At 35.6% G+C, this 16,036-nt stretch overlaps 1 protein-coding gene across 1 annotated transcript in view; it reads right to left on the reverse strand.

The window, feature by feature from the left end:
- The window catches only part of LOC311302985 (uncharacterized protein), a gene marked incomplete at its 5' end in the record, with an annotated part of 130,476 nt that overhangs the window by 39,007 nt on the left and 75,433 nt on the right, over window positions 1–16,036 (reverse strand). Inside the window, 3 exons of the mRNA XM_084429188.1 lie at window positions 10,364–10,579; window positions 11,608–11,823; window positions 15,382–15,531. Of these exons, the coding sequence (XP_084285314.1) occupies window positions 10,364–10,579; window positions 11,608–11,823; window positions 15,382–15,531 (582 nt within the window). The remainder of the gene's footprint in view (window positions 1–10,363; window positions 10,580–11,607; window positions 11,824–15,381; window positions 15,532–16,036) is intronic.

Genomic DNA, 16,036 nt, shown 5'->3' on the forward strand with positions numbered 1-16,036 from the left:
TGATAATGTTGCACACACAAATCACACACATGTGGGAAAGAATAAACAACACTAAACCGCCATTAGGTGTCGCCAGGCATCCATCTTAATAAGCGAGTCATTGATTCATTCGTTCAAACGATTCGTTCGAATGAGTCGATCATGATTAAGACAGATGTTTATGGATTGATCATTCAATCTTTGAGTCAACCGATTCGTTAAAAATGCTGAATCGTTCAGTTATGAGAAAACACGTGAGCACGTTCTGCCGTGATCTTTGTTTAACTATTTTCGCTGCTGAAACAGAACAAAAACAGTCAACATTGCATCTAAAATGTAAGTGACTTAATTGTAACTGTTTATTTGTATGAAATCTAGGGGTGGGAGAAAAAAATTATTCTTAGATGCATCGCGATGCGGACGTGGACGATTCTGAATCGATTCACAAATGTCAAAAAATCGATTCTCTAAAAAAATATTTTTCTAATAACGTAATATTGACGGAAGGCAAAAGGCGGAACTCTAAGCGGACGTGCGTGCAGTCTGTGGCGCGCACATAACAGAGAAGTTTCTTCTGCTCACCAAGGCTGCATATATTTGATTAAAAATACAAACAAAAACAGTAATATTGTAAAATATTATTCCAATTTAAAACAGCTGCTTTCTATTTTAATATATTTTAAACTGTTATTTATTCCTGTGATCAAAGCTGAGTTTTCAGCATCATTACTCCAGTCGTCACTGTCACATGATCCTTCAGAAATTATTCTAATATGATGATTGATACTCAAGAAACATTCATTATTATTTTAAATGTCGAAAACAGTTGTGTACAGTCTTTGATGAATAGAAAGTTCAAAAGAACAGCATTTGTCTGAAATCTAAAGCTTTTGTAACGTTAAACACTACCGCTCAAAAGTTTTGGGTTAGTAATAATTAAAATGTTATTTTTGGGGTAAATAAATAAAATAAATCAGTACTTTTATTTATGAAGGATGTGATCAACAGTTACAGTAAAGACATTTATAATGTTAAAAAAATATATATTTGAAATATATGCTGTTCTTTTGAACTAACATTCATCAAAGCATTTTGAAAAAAAAAATCTGTACACAACTGTTTTCAACATTGAAAATAATAATGAATATTTATTGAGCATCAATCATCATATTAGTATGATTTCTGAAGGATCATGTGACACTGAAGACTGGAGTAATGATGCTGAAAACTCAACTTTGATCACAGAAATGAATTACTATGTAAAATATTTAAAAATTGAAAACAGCTGTTTTAAATTGGAATAATATTTCACAATATTACTGTTTTTGTTTGTATTTTTAATCAATAAATGCAGCCTTGGTGAGCAGAAGAGACTTCTCCTAAAAACATTAAAAATCTTACTGACCCCAAACTTTTGAACAATAATATATATATATATATATATATATATATATATATATATATATATATATATACATATATATGTATGTGTGTGTATGTATGTATATATATATACCGCCACCCCGGTGCCTTTAGGTAACTAAAGGCACCGGGGTTGCGGTGCCACCGGCTTGGGCCCGTAATCGCTGCTTGCAGCTATATTTATTATTATTATTATTATTGTTGTTCAAGGGTTCGGGGGCTTTTGGGGCCTTTAACGTGCTCAAAAACTCATGAAACTTTGCACACAGGTCAGAACCTGCGGCCATTAGGGCCGGGCTGAAGCTGGTACCCGGGCGTGGCAGGGGGGCTCAACAGCGCCCCCTGGAACGGAATCCGAACACTTGTCCATAAATCAAACACACTTGCATATAATAATATGAAACTCGGAACAGATATAGATCTCATCGGGCCGAACAACTTTCGTGCTCTAAGTTTTACGCCAGCCCAACAGGAAGTCGGCTATTATGGGTTGTTTGGAAACGCATGCTGTGGAATTTAATGTACTCCTCCTAGGGAATTCATCCAATCGGCTCCAAACTCGGTCAGCATGAAGTCAAGACATTGAGGATGCTAAATTGCGGACGGATTTTTGATATCTCGAACAGTTTGGCCGTGGCGAGGAAACGAATTTATGGCGAATAATGGAAACAGGAAGTGTGTTATAACTTCTGCATACATTAACTGATCTTGATTAAACTTCAGCAGTGTGTTCGTTGTAAGAGGCCGATCACATGGATGTGACTATTGTGAGTCAAAGTTATAGCGCCACCAACTGGCAGCAGGAAGTGTGTCCCTTTCAAAATGCTTTGAAATCACCCTCTTATTTTTACCCGATTTGCTTCAAACTTTATGTGTATAATGTAAACACACGGCAGATGTAGACCTGTGAAAGGATTTTTGATATCTTTAATACTGTTGCCATGGCAACGCTTCAAACTTTAATATTCTTTTTTGATGCTTTTGAGACTCTTAACATACTTGAAATTGGATGAAACTCGACAGACACATCACATTTATTAGCCCGTAGACATGTGCAAAGTTTCAGAAACGGGCGTGGTGGAATGGGTCAGTAGCGCCACCTTTAGTCAAAAATGGGGGTTTAGTTTTTCCTAGAATCACAAAACTTGGTATGTGTATTGTTCTCATCAAGACGGACAACTTTCTAATTTACATGAACCATCTCCGACCAACAGGAAGAGAGATATTTTGGTTTGAATGTGGATTTTCTGAAGAATTTTCTCTCCCTCTCTCTGTGTCTGTGTGTGTGTGAGGGGAGGGGGGGATTTGACTCTTGCTTTTATATTGTTAATCAAGGTTTCAGGGGCTTTTGGGGTCCTTAACGTGCTCAAAAACTCTTGAAACTTTGCACACAGGTCAAAACCCACGGCCATCAGGGCCGGGCTGAAGCTGGTACCCGGGCGTGGCTGGGGGGCTCAACAGCGCCCCCTTGAACGGGGTTCTAAAACTTGATCCATATATCAAACACGCTCGCATGAATTAATATGAAACTCGGTACACATATAGATCTCATCGGGCCGAACAACTTTACCCCGGTCAAGTTTTACGCCAGCCCAACAGGAAGTCGGCTATTATGGGTTGTTTGGAAAACGCTTGCTGTGGAATGTGAAATACTCCTCCTAGAAAATTCACCGTGTCCCCTTCAAACTCGGTGTGCATGTAGTCAAGACTTTGAGGATGCTAAATTGCGGACGGATTTTTGATATCTCGAACGGTTTGGCTGTGGCGAGGAATCGAATTTATGGCGAGAAAAGAGAAACACGGAAGTGGAATAACTTCTGCATACATTAACTGATCTTGATGAAACTTCAGCAGTGTGTTCGTGGTAAGAGGCCGATCAGATGGATGTAGCTATTGTGAGTCAAAGTTATAGCGCCACCAACTGGCAGCAGGAAGTGTGTCACTTTCAACATGCTTTAGACAAAAGTGGGGGGGTTAGTTTTAACTACAGTAAAGAAAAAATAGTTTTTATATTGTTCTCATCAAGCCGGACAACTTTCTAATTTACATTCAATAGCTCTGGCCATCAGGAAGTCAGATATTTTGGTCTGAATGTGAATTTTTTTGCAAAATCAGCCTCTGAATTTTTAGCCACTCCTCTTAAACTATTTATTTTATTCGTACCAAACTTTTTCAACATGATGAAACTACATTAAATATGCTAAGTTGTGAATGGATAATAAATATCTCAAACGGTTTTGCTATGGCGAGGGATTAATGTCCAAAAAGGAAACACTAAAAATCTTCTAAAAATGTAATTATATACCATTTATTTCTATATAAAAGTATACAAATATCACAACTAAACCCATTTTATTCTGTTTTTGCAATTCAAGAAGAATGAAAAAGTTAAAAACAGGCTATTTAGTGCTATTTGGTTCAACAAAAAAGCAAACATAGGGCTATACTGCCCTCTTGTGTCCAAAAGGACATCAAAATAGTATATAAAACTTTTTACCAGGTAGGCCAATATTGTATTTAAATATACATTTATTAGGTATGTGTCTGAGGATATTTTCCCACCGGTTAATCGACGTGTGACACGAGTGGGTGCTTTTAAATGGCTAATATAAAAGTGAAAGTAAAAAAACGGACGTCCGCACGGACATTGATAATGGTGCACGTTGGAAAGAATGATACTTTTAAACATAACACTAAACCGCCATTAGGTGTCGCCAGGCGACCATCTTAATGAGCGAGTCATTGATTCATTCGTTCAAATGATTCGTTCCAATGACTGAGTCATTCGTTCCAATGACTGAGTCATTCATGATTGAGACAGATGTTTATGGATTGACCATTGAATCTTTGAGTCAAGCGATTCGTTTCAAAATGCTGAATCATTCAGTAATGAGAAAACAAGTTGCTGTGATCTTTGTTTAACTATTTTTGCTGCTGAAACAGAACAAAAACAGTCAATATTGCATCTAAAATGTAAGTGACTTAATTGTAACTGTTTATTAACCTGTTGTATGAAATCAATGTCACAGTTTCAATCGTGATTGTATTCAGGAAATAGTTGCCTACTTGTCAAGTGAGGTTGCTTAACTCTATCATATGTTATAAAATATATAAAAACTCCATATTTGTAATTTTTATAGTCAGTATGTTGTTAACTGGGTTGCTTTTTTGTGTGCTGCGCTCATTTGTTTACAATTCTCCTGGAGAAGCAGCATGAGCCTCAGCAGTGCAACCTTGTTACCATTGATCAGTAATACATTTATTATTAACTGATGATTGCAACTTAAAATGAATGTAATGAAATTAGAATAATCTCTCGTTTTAGTGATTCCCAAGTTATTTTTTTGTTATTGACGTTCTAATCAGGCTATACTCTGGTCGGGCAAGTAAAATTCTTCCACCGGTTAATCGACGTGTGACACCACTGAGCGCTTTTAAATCGCTAACTATAGTATACTATATACTAGTAAAATACAGACGTCCGCACAGACATTGATAATGGTGCGGAGTAGAGCGAGCATTTTCAATTTATTCCTATGGATGTAGGAATTAACTAAAACATTTTATTTATGTTTTTGTGTCCACTGTTCAACCGCAACCGCGTCACACACACACACACATTCCAGAATTGCAATCTTGACATCGCAGCCTGTTCATTATAGCCCTAATACAATATAATAATAAAAATAGTCAACCTAACATAAACGAATTACACTGCTCTGTTTAAATAGTCAGTAGTACAATCTGTACCATTCACAGTAAGCAGAGCTCCACTGTGATGTTTCCAAGAACATTTTTGCGCATGTGAAGAGGATGATTTTTTCCATCGATATTGGAACACGAGTGAAGTACAAAGCCTATAATAAAGAATAGTTTAGCATCCAAATACATCGCAAATATTGAAACATTTTGATTCTAATGAGAGGGTTACGTGAGACCAACACTGCTTACTTTCGTTTTTATTTTTACATTAAATTTAAAGGATTTGTTGTGGAATATTTTGGGTGTATCATAAAATCAGAATAAGGTAAGACAAGTAAAATTTTCTGTCTTATATTTATATATATATATATACGTATATATATAAGTATATATATATATATATATATATATATATATATATATATATATATGTGTGTGCGTGTGTATATATATATATATATAGATAGCTAGATAGATAGATATAGATATAGATAGATAGATATTTATATATATATATATATATATATATATATATATATATATATATATATGTGTGTGTGTGTGTGTGTGTGTATATATATATATATATATAAATATAGCTGCGAGCAGCGATGGAGGGCCAAAGCCGGTGGCACCGCCATCCCCGGTGCCTTTAGGTAACTAAAGGCACCGGGGTGGCGGTGCCACCGGCTTGGGCCCGCAATCGCTGCTCGCAGCTATATTTATTATTATTATTATTATTATTATTATTGTTGTTCAAGGGTTCGGGGGCTTTTGGGGCCTTTAACGTGCTCAAAAACTCATGAAACTTTGCACACAGGTCAGAACCTGCGGCCATTAGGGCCGGGCTGAAGCTGGTACCCGGGCGTGGCAGGGGGGCTCAACAGCGCCCCCTGGAACGGAATCCGAACACTTGTCCATAAATCAAACACACTTGCATATAATAATATGAAACTCGGAACAGATATAGATCTCATCGGGCCGAACAACTTTCGTGCTCTAAGTTTTACGCCAGCCCAACAGGAAGTCGGCTATTATGGGTTGTTTGGAAACGCATGCTGTGGAATTTAATGTACTCCTCCTAGGGAATTCATCCAATCGGCTCCAAACTCGGTCAGCATGAAGTCAAGACATTGAGGATGCTAAATTGCGGACGGATTTTTGATATCTCGAACAGTTTGGCCGTGGCGAGGAAACGAATTTATGGCGAATAATGGAAACAGGAAGTGTGTTATAACTTCTGCATACATTAACTGATCTTGATTAAACTTCAGCAGTGTGTTCGTTGTAAGAGGCCGATCACATGGATGTGACTATTGTGAGTCAAAGTTATAGCGCCACCAACTGGCAGCAGGAAGTGTGTCCCTTTCAAAATGCTTTGAAATCACCCTCTTATTTTTACCCGATTTGCTTCAAACTTTATGTGTATAATGTAAACACACGACAGATGTAGACCTGTGAAAGGATTTTTGATATCTTTAATACTGTTGCCATGGCAACGCTTCAAACTTTAATATTCTTTTTTGATGCTTTTGAGACTCTTAACATACTTGAAATTGGATGAAACTCGACAGACACATCACATTTATTAGCCCGTAGACATGTGCAAAGTTTCAGAAACGGGCGTGGTGGAATGGGTCAGTAGCGCCACCTTTAGTCAAAAATGGGGGTTTAGTTTTTCCTAGAATCACAAAACTTGGTATGTGTATTGTTCTCATCAAGACGGACAACTTTCTAATTTACATGAACCATCTCCGACCAACAGGAAGAGAGATATTTTGGTTTGAATGTGGATTTTCTGAAGAATTTTCTCTCCCTCTCTCTGTGTCTGTGTGTGTGTGAGGGGAGGGGGGGATTTGACTCTTGCTTTTATATTGTTAATCAAGGTTTCAGGGGCTTTTGGGGTCCTTAACGTGCTCAAAAACTCTTGAAACTTTGCACACAGGTCAAAACCCACGGCCATCAGGGCCGGGCTGAAGCTGGTACCCGGGCGTGGCTGGGGGGCTCAACAGCGCCCCCTTGAACGGGGTTCTAAAACTTGATCCATATATCAAACACGCTCGCATGAATTAATATGAAACTCGGTACACATATAGATCTCATCGGGCCGAACAACTTTACCCCGGTCAAGTTTTACGCCAGCCCAACAGGAAGTCGGCTATTATGGGTTGTTTGGAAAACGCTTGCTGTGGAATGTGAAATACTCCTCCTAGAAAATTCACCGTGTCCCCTTCAAACTCGGTGTGCATGTAGTCAAGACTTTGAGGATGCTAAATTGCGGACGGATTTTTGATATCTCGAACGGTTTGGCTGTGGCGAGGAATCGAATTTATGGCGAGAAAAGAGAAACACGGAAGTGGAATAACTTCTGCATACATTAACTGATCTTGATGAAACTTCAGCAGTGTGTTCGTGGTAAGAGGCCGATCAGATGGATGTAGCTATTGTGAGTCAAAGTTATAGCGCCACCAACTGGCAGCAGGAAGTGTGTCACTTTCAACATGCTTTAGACAAAAGTGGGGGGGTTAGTTTTAACTACAGTAAAGAAAAAATAGTTTTTATATTGTTCTCATCAAGCCGGACAACTTTCTAATTTACATTCAATAGCTCTGGCCATCAGGAAGTCAGATATTTTGGTCTGAATGTGAATTTTTTTGCAAAATCAGCCTCTGAATTTTTAGCCACTCCTCTTAAACTATTTATTTTATTCGTACCAAACTTTTTCAACATGATGAAACTACATTAAATATGCTAAGTTGTGAATGGATAATAAATATCTCAAACGGTTTTGCTATGGCGAGGGATTAATGTCCAAAAAGGAAACACTAAAAATCTTCTAAAAATGTAATTATATACCATTTATTTCTATATAAAAGTATACAAATATCACAACTAAACCCATTTTATTCTGTTTTTGCAATTCAAGAAGAATGAAAAAGTTAAAAACAGGCTATTTAGTGCTATTTGGTTCAACAAAAAAGCAAACATAGGGCTATACTGCCCTCTTGTGTCCAAAAGGACATCAAAATAGTATATAAAACTTTTTACCAGGTAGGCCAATATTGTATTTAAATATACATTTATTAGGTATGTGTCTGAGGATATTTTCCCACCGGTTAATCGACGTGTGACACGAGTGGGTGCTTTTAAATGGCTAATATAAAAGTGAAAGTAAAAAAACGGACGTCCGCACGGACATTGATAATGGTGCACGTTGGAAAGAATGATACTTTTAAACATAACACTAAACCGCCATTAGGTGTCGCCAGGCGACCATCTTAATGAGCGAGTCATTGATTCATTCGTTCAAATGATTCGTTCCAATGACTGAGTCATTCGTTCCAATGACTGAGTCATTCATGATTGAGACAGATGTTTATGGATTGACCATTGAATCTTTGAGTCAAGCGATTCGTTTCAAAATGCTGAATCATTCAGTAATGAGAAAACAAGTTGCTGTGATCTTTGTTTAACTATTTTTGCTGCTGAAACAGAACAAAAACAGTCAATATTGCATCTAAAATGTAAGTGACTTAATTGTAACTGTTTATTAACCTTGTATGAAATCAATGTCACAGTTTCAATCGTGATTGTATTCAGGAAATAGTTGCCTACTTGTCAAGTGAGGTTGCTTAACTCTATCATATGTTATAAAATATATAAAAACTCCATATTTGTAATTTTTATAGTCAGTATGTTGTTAACTGGGTTGCTTTTTTGTGTGCTGCGCTCATTTGTTTACAATTCTCCTGGAGAAGCAGCATGAGCCTCAGCAGTGCAACCTTGTTACCATTGATCAGTAATACATTTATTATTAACTGATGATTGCAACTTAAAATGAATGTAATGAAATTAGAATAATCTCTCGTTTTAGTGATTCCCAAGTTATTTTTTTGTTATTGACGTTCTAATCAGGCTATACTCTGGTCGGGCAAGTAAAATTCTTCCACCGGTTAATCGACGTGTGACACCACTGAGCGCTTTTAAATCGCTAACTATAGTATACTATATACTAGTAAAATACAGACGTCCGCACAGACATTGATAATGGTGCGGAGTAGAGCGAGCATTTTCAATTTATTCCTATGGATGTAGGAATTAACTAAAACATTTTATTTATGTTTTTGTGTCCACTGTTCAACCGCAACCGCGTCACACACACACACACATTCCAGAATTGCAATCTTGACATCGCAGCCTGTTCATTATAGCCCTAATACAATATAATAATAAAAATAGTCAACCTAACATAAACGAATTACACTGCTCTGTTTAAATAGTCAGTAGTACAATCTGTACCATTCACAGTAAGCAGAGCTCCACTGTGATGTTTCCAAGAACATTTTTGCGCATGTGAAGAGGATGATTTTTTCCATCGATATTGGAACACGAGTGAAGTACAAAGCCTATAATAAAGAATAGTTTAGCATCCAAATACATCGCAAATATTGAAACATTTTGATTCTAATGAGAGGGTTACGTGAGACCAACACTGCTTACTTTCGTTTTTATTTTTACATTAAATTTAAAGGATTTGTTGTGGAATATTTTGGGTGTATCATAAAATCAGAATAAGGTAAGACAAGTAAAATTTTCTGTCTTATATTTATATATATATATATACGTATATATATAAGTATATATATATATATATATATATATATATATATGTGTGTGCGTGTGTATATATATATATATATAGATAGCTAGATAGATAGATATAGATATAGATAGATAGATATTTATATATATATATATATATATATATATATATATATATATATGTGTGTGTGTGTGTGTGTGTGTATATATATATATATATATAAATATAGCTGCGAGCAGCGATGGAGGGCCAAAGCCGGTGGCACCGCCATCCCCGGTGCCTTTAGGTAACTAAAGGCACCGGGGTGGCGGTGCCACCGGCTTGGGCCCGCAATCGCTGCTCGCAGCTATATTTATATATATATATATATATACACACACACACACACACACACATATATTTCTGCTTATAATTACAGTATTTCCCAAAAAACATGGAAATAATTTATTTTTATCCATTCTTACTATATTTATTTGCTTGGTCAGTGTCGTCGTGGGTTTTGGTTCTTTTGCTGTTGTTGCTGTAAGGACCTTTGAAATAACTGAAATCATTTGGCGAAGTGATATGGACCAATCAGATTCAAGCATTCTACAGCCCCATAGTGTTATGTAATGTAATTTAGTAGGCTATAGTATAGCTAATATAATATAAAAATACCTGTAACCGGAGCCATACACTGAAGTCCACATCCATTGTTGCAGCATTTCTCATTGTTGGCACAGTCACTGTCATCGACACACGACACGAAACGTATCCGGGCACACCGTCCTGGTTTATATTTTCTGCTTGGACACACTCCTAGCAGGGGCAGACTGGGCATCTGGTTCACCTGGAGATTTCCCGGTGGGTCGTACAAATTGGGCTGGTCCATTGCTACATAAATGTATATAAAGAACAAATTATAGAATTTCCGTCAGCCCAGATTTCTTTATTTATCTTAATGCATTGGTCATTTGCAAATGTATTATGGTTAGGATGAGAGAAGTCTGTGGATTGCTGTTCTGTTTGTGGACTTGCCCGTGGCACCTTGCTGTACAATCAAAAAGTTCATTTGTGACACTGTATGACTGCACTTCATAAAATGAAATAAAAAGACAAGTTCAAAAACAAAAATATATATACTGTCTTTATGTTGTTTCTACATTCATTTGAAGATTAACTGTGCTATTACATTAAAAAATATATATTAAAACAAGCCATCTTGTGCAATTATAACAAAATGATCCCCATATAAAAACACAAATACAGTAAACAAACATTTAGGTGAGATTTGCAATGGTAATTGAACAATGTTTATATATGAATAAAAGCCTTAATCAAATATGTCATCATATAAAGTGATCTCTTCAGAAGAAATTCCTAGACTTTCAATGGATGGACAAAAAAAAGAGATAATATTAAAAATATCTATATGACAGTAGGCGGTTCTTCCCTGTGGTATTAAAAATTGATACATTTCAAGGTATTGTGTCAAAGTAGTATCGTGACAACACTCGTGTAGGGTGCCACAAATTTTTTGAAAAATTTCAAAGGGTGCCGTGACTGAAAAAAGGTTGGGAAACACTGTTCTAGACCATACCAGAGCATTTACTATTTGCCATATACACCAGGAAAGACACATTTATTAATTATTATTCATTAATGTTAATGATAAGCATTTCAAAAAAAAAAAAAAAAAAAAAAAAATTTATATTTCTGTATTGTGTTATATTTTTATGTTAGTAAGTGCTGTTAAAAATTGCTCTGTGCATAATGAGCTGGTGGGTTTATTGTGATTTGTGGTGGGCCGCTCTGTGGCACTTTTTAGCCCTATAATATAATATAATATAATATAATATAATATAATATAATATAATATAATATAATATAATATAATATAATATAATATAATATAAAAATACCTGTAACTGGAGCCATACACTGAAGTCCACATCCATTGTTGCAGCATTTCTCATTGTTGGCACAGTCACTGTCATCGACACACGACACGAAACGTATCCAGGCACACCGTCCTGGTTTATATTTTCTGCTTGGACACACTCCTAGCAGGGGCAGACTGGGCATCTGGTTCACCTGGAGATTTCCCGGTGGGTCGTACAAATTGGGCTGGTCCATTGCTACATAAATGTATATAAAGAACAAATTATAGAAAATGTAGCCTATCTTTCCGTCAGCCCAGACGAATGGCCAGCGCGGCCCACTGCGCGTGCTCAGTCTCAGTGCAGCGGCTCGTCAATGTCCAAATGTATGATAGCCAAACAAATTGAAGAAGGCTGGATGTACTGTCCACAGAAACCGAGCAGCGCAACACTTTTTAATGCTTGAAGAATCTGAGCTGAGTTATTAAGATAAGCACCTGAACACTCCGAGACAATACATCAATATTTGCCGACTGGTTGCGATAAAAAAAAAAGAAAGAAAAAAGTTAAACGACCGACATTAATTTCCAGGGATGCAAACTAGGCCTACTACTGACCTGAATTTCTCTGATCTCATGCCATTACGTTATTTGTCACTAATGCACAAAGAAACATTACAGGTTTCAGCATATCAGACAGAAGATAAGAGTGAATGTATGTATCTGTTTCTAGGCTTTCTTCAGTAATTTCACCTGTCTAAGAAAATAATAAAACTCAAAATATCATTCTCGGTCCGTGTACCTTTGGATAATTTGTTATCTCGTTTTTGACCTTTATTCAATGTGTAACTTGCTGTTTATTTGTTATTTTCGAACTTCTCTAGCCATTTCTGTTTCTGATCTAAAGCAAGAAACACCTTGAGTGTGCATTATTTTCTAATAATTCAACGGAACGGAGTCAATTATTCTGCTTATAATTACAGTATTTACAAAAAAAAACATGGAAATAATTTGTTGTTTTTATCCTATTGTTTACTATATTTATTTATTTTTACTATATTATTATTTATTTGTTTGGTCAGTGTCGTCGTGGGTTTTGGTTATTTTGCTGTTGTTGCTTATAAGGACCTTTAAAATAACAAATTATTTGGCAAAGTGATATGGACCAATCATATTGAAGCATTCATACACGCCTTTTATTATGGAATGAATCAGCATTTTGAGAAAATCGATTTAATAAAATGACTCATTCAATAACAGTGACTTGATGCCACGTACTGGCGATATTTCATAATCTTTTCATCTTGTAATTTAATATTTCTGTATTCAAAATGTTGTTTAAAAAAAAATCTAGGTATTTGGCTAAATTAATTTCTGACAGTGATGGATATATAAAGATGTATGAATAAGATGTAGGCCTATGTGAATACATCTTCATGCATACATCTACATACACAGATAGATTTATGAATAAATATTTTTAAAAAACTCTTTGTTCAAAGTGTGATGTCATCATAGTCTACCCTTGAATTGATTCTGCTCTGCGCTTTACTACAATGTAGCTTATGCGTTCTCTCCGCACTGTCCAGTCTGCACTGTCTGCATCGTCAACTTCATCTTTGCAGACACAGAAAACACCAGTTTATTAATACATAATTAAATGTCTCCTTGCTATTATAGACACAATCATAATCATTACTTTTACCGGTTCTTTTGTGGCAAGCTTTATGCTTGCGGTCGTGCGCTTGAGTGCAGCTAACGTAAACGCTCATTATCCTGTAGGCTATAGGCTATATGGAAGCTTGTTTCCGCCACAGAGTGAAAAAAAAAAAAAAAGGTAATTGCGACTCACAATTCTGACTTTTTTTCTCACAATTGCGAGTTTACATCTCACAGTTCTGACTTTTTATCTCAGAATTGCATGTTTAGGCTATATCTCGCAATTCTGACTTTATAATAGGCCTATACGCAATTGGGAGATATAAAGGCAGAATTGCATGATATAAAGTCGCAATTCTGAGGTAAAAAAAGAAGACGCAATTGCAACTTTATTTCACGCAATTCTGACTTTATAACAGGCAATTGCGACTTTATTTCACGCAATTGCGACTATTTCACACAATGCTGACTTTATATCTCGCAATTCTGACTTTATAACATGCAATTGCGACTTTGACTCCAAACTGGAAGGAATTTGGATGGAAAATTAGAGAATGAGATATTTTAGAACTCCATTCATAACATAAAAATGGAGCAACACCTCAGACGGCTGTTGGAGGGGCTGTGGCTTGGTGGGGGACCACACGCATATATTTTGGGACTGCCCTAAGATATTAGAATATTGGAAAAATGTAAAAAAAAAAAAAAAAACACCTTCTCTGTATAAATCTACCTCTTGAACCATCATACTTTGTGCTAGGGGTACTGCCAGCTGATCTTGAAGAGAACAGCCAAACATGTTTGCTGAGAGTCCTTCTTTTAATAGCGAATAAGGCAATTACGGCCTCCTGGCTGAAGCCACACCCTCCAACGGTTGCACAATGGAGGGAAAGAATCCAAGAAGTTTATAACATGGAGCATACAACAGCATTATTACAACTGAAAGCAGATGTATTCCTAAATAAATGGTCATCCATTGCCCTAAATTTTCATTTGATATGAATGATATGCAGAATTGTATTTATTTTTATTTTTTTCCATAGGGATTTGTGCATGCACATTTGTGCACACTTTTATGTTGTGTATTCTCATTTTCTTTTCTTTTCTTTTCTTTTCTGAATATCATATATTTTCCTTACTTTTATTATTTTTTTATTTATTTATTTATTTATCTTAATGCATTGGTCATTTGCAAATGTATTATGGTTAGGATGAGAGATGTCTGTGGATTACTGTTCTGTTTGTGGACTTGCCCGTGGCACCTTGCTGTACAATCAAAACGTTCATTTGTGACACTGTATGACTGCACTTCATAAAATGAAATAAAAAGACAAGTTCAAAAACAAAAATATATATACTGTCTTTATGTTGTTTCTACATTCATTTGAAGATTAACTGTGCTATTACATTAAAAAATATATATTAAAACAAGCCATCTTGTGCAATTATAACAAAATGATCCCCATATAAAAACACAAATACAGTAAACAAACATTTAGGTGAGATTTGCAATGGTAATTGAACAATGTTTATATATGGATAAAAGCCTTAATCAAATATGTCATCATATAAAGTGATCTCTTCAGAAGAAATTCCTAGACTTTCAATGCATGGACAAAAAAAAATAGATAATATTAAAAATATCTATATGACAGTAGGCGGTTCTTCCCTGTGGTATTAAAAATTGATACATTTCAAGGTATCGTGTCAAAGTAGTATCGTGACAACACTCGAGTAGGGTGCCACACATTTTTTGAAAATTTCAAAGGGTGCCGTGACTGAAAAAAGGTTGGGAAACACTGTTCTAGACCATACCAGAGCATTTACTATTTGCCATATACACCAGGAAAGACACATTTATTAATTATTATTCATTAATGTTAATGATAAGCATTTCAATAAAAAAAAAAGCATTTATATTTCTGTATTGTGTTATATTTTTATGTTAGTAAGTGCTGTTAAAAATTGCTCTGTGCATAATGAGCTGGTGGGTTTATTGTGATTTGTGGTGGGCCGCTCTGTGGCAGAAAGTCCAGGGCCACTTTTTAGCCCTATAATATAATATAATATAATATAATATAATATAATATAATATAATATAATATAATATAATATAATATAATATAATATAATATAATATAATATAATATAAAAATACCTGTAACTGGAGCCATACACTGAAGTCCACATCCATTGCTGCAGCATTTCTCATTGTTGGCACAGTCACTGTCATCGGCACACGACACGAAACTTATCAGGGCACACATTCTTGGTTCATATGTTCTGCTTGGACACACTCCTGGGTTTTCTGTTATACAGACACATGACAGAGAAGTCAAATCACTGAATACTGAATGAATTTTTCACTGTAAAAAAAGTTTTTTTGGAAGTTGTATATATTATTGGAATACGTTTTACAAAAGAACTATTTCAGTCTTTCTACTTTAAAATGTTTTATTCAATGTGTAACTTGCTGTTTCTATGTAATTATTTTTGAACTTCACTAGCCATTTCTGATCTAAAACTGTTTCTGATCTTAAGCAAGAGACACCTTGAGTGTGCATTATTTTCTAATAATTCAACGGACCAGAGTCAATTATTCTGCTTATAATTACAGTATTTCCCAAAAAACATGGAAATAATTTATTTTTATCCATTCTTACTATATTTATTTGCTTGGTCAGTGTCGTCGTGGGTTTTGGTTCTTTTGCTGTTGTTGCTGTAAGGACCTTTGAAATAACTGAAATCATTTGGCGAAGTGATATGGACCAATCAGATTCAAGCATTCTACAGCCCCATAGTGTTATGTAATG

This window comes from Rutilus rutilus, assembly GCF_951802725.1.
Source record: "Rutilus rutilus genome assembly, chromosome: 13".
In the NCBI taxonomy this organism is placed as follows: domain Eukaryota; kingdom Metazoa; phylum Chordata; class Actinopteri; order Cypriniformes; family Leuciscidae; genus Rutilus; species Rutilus rutilus.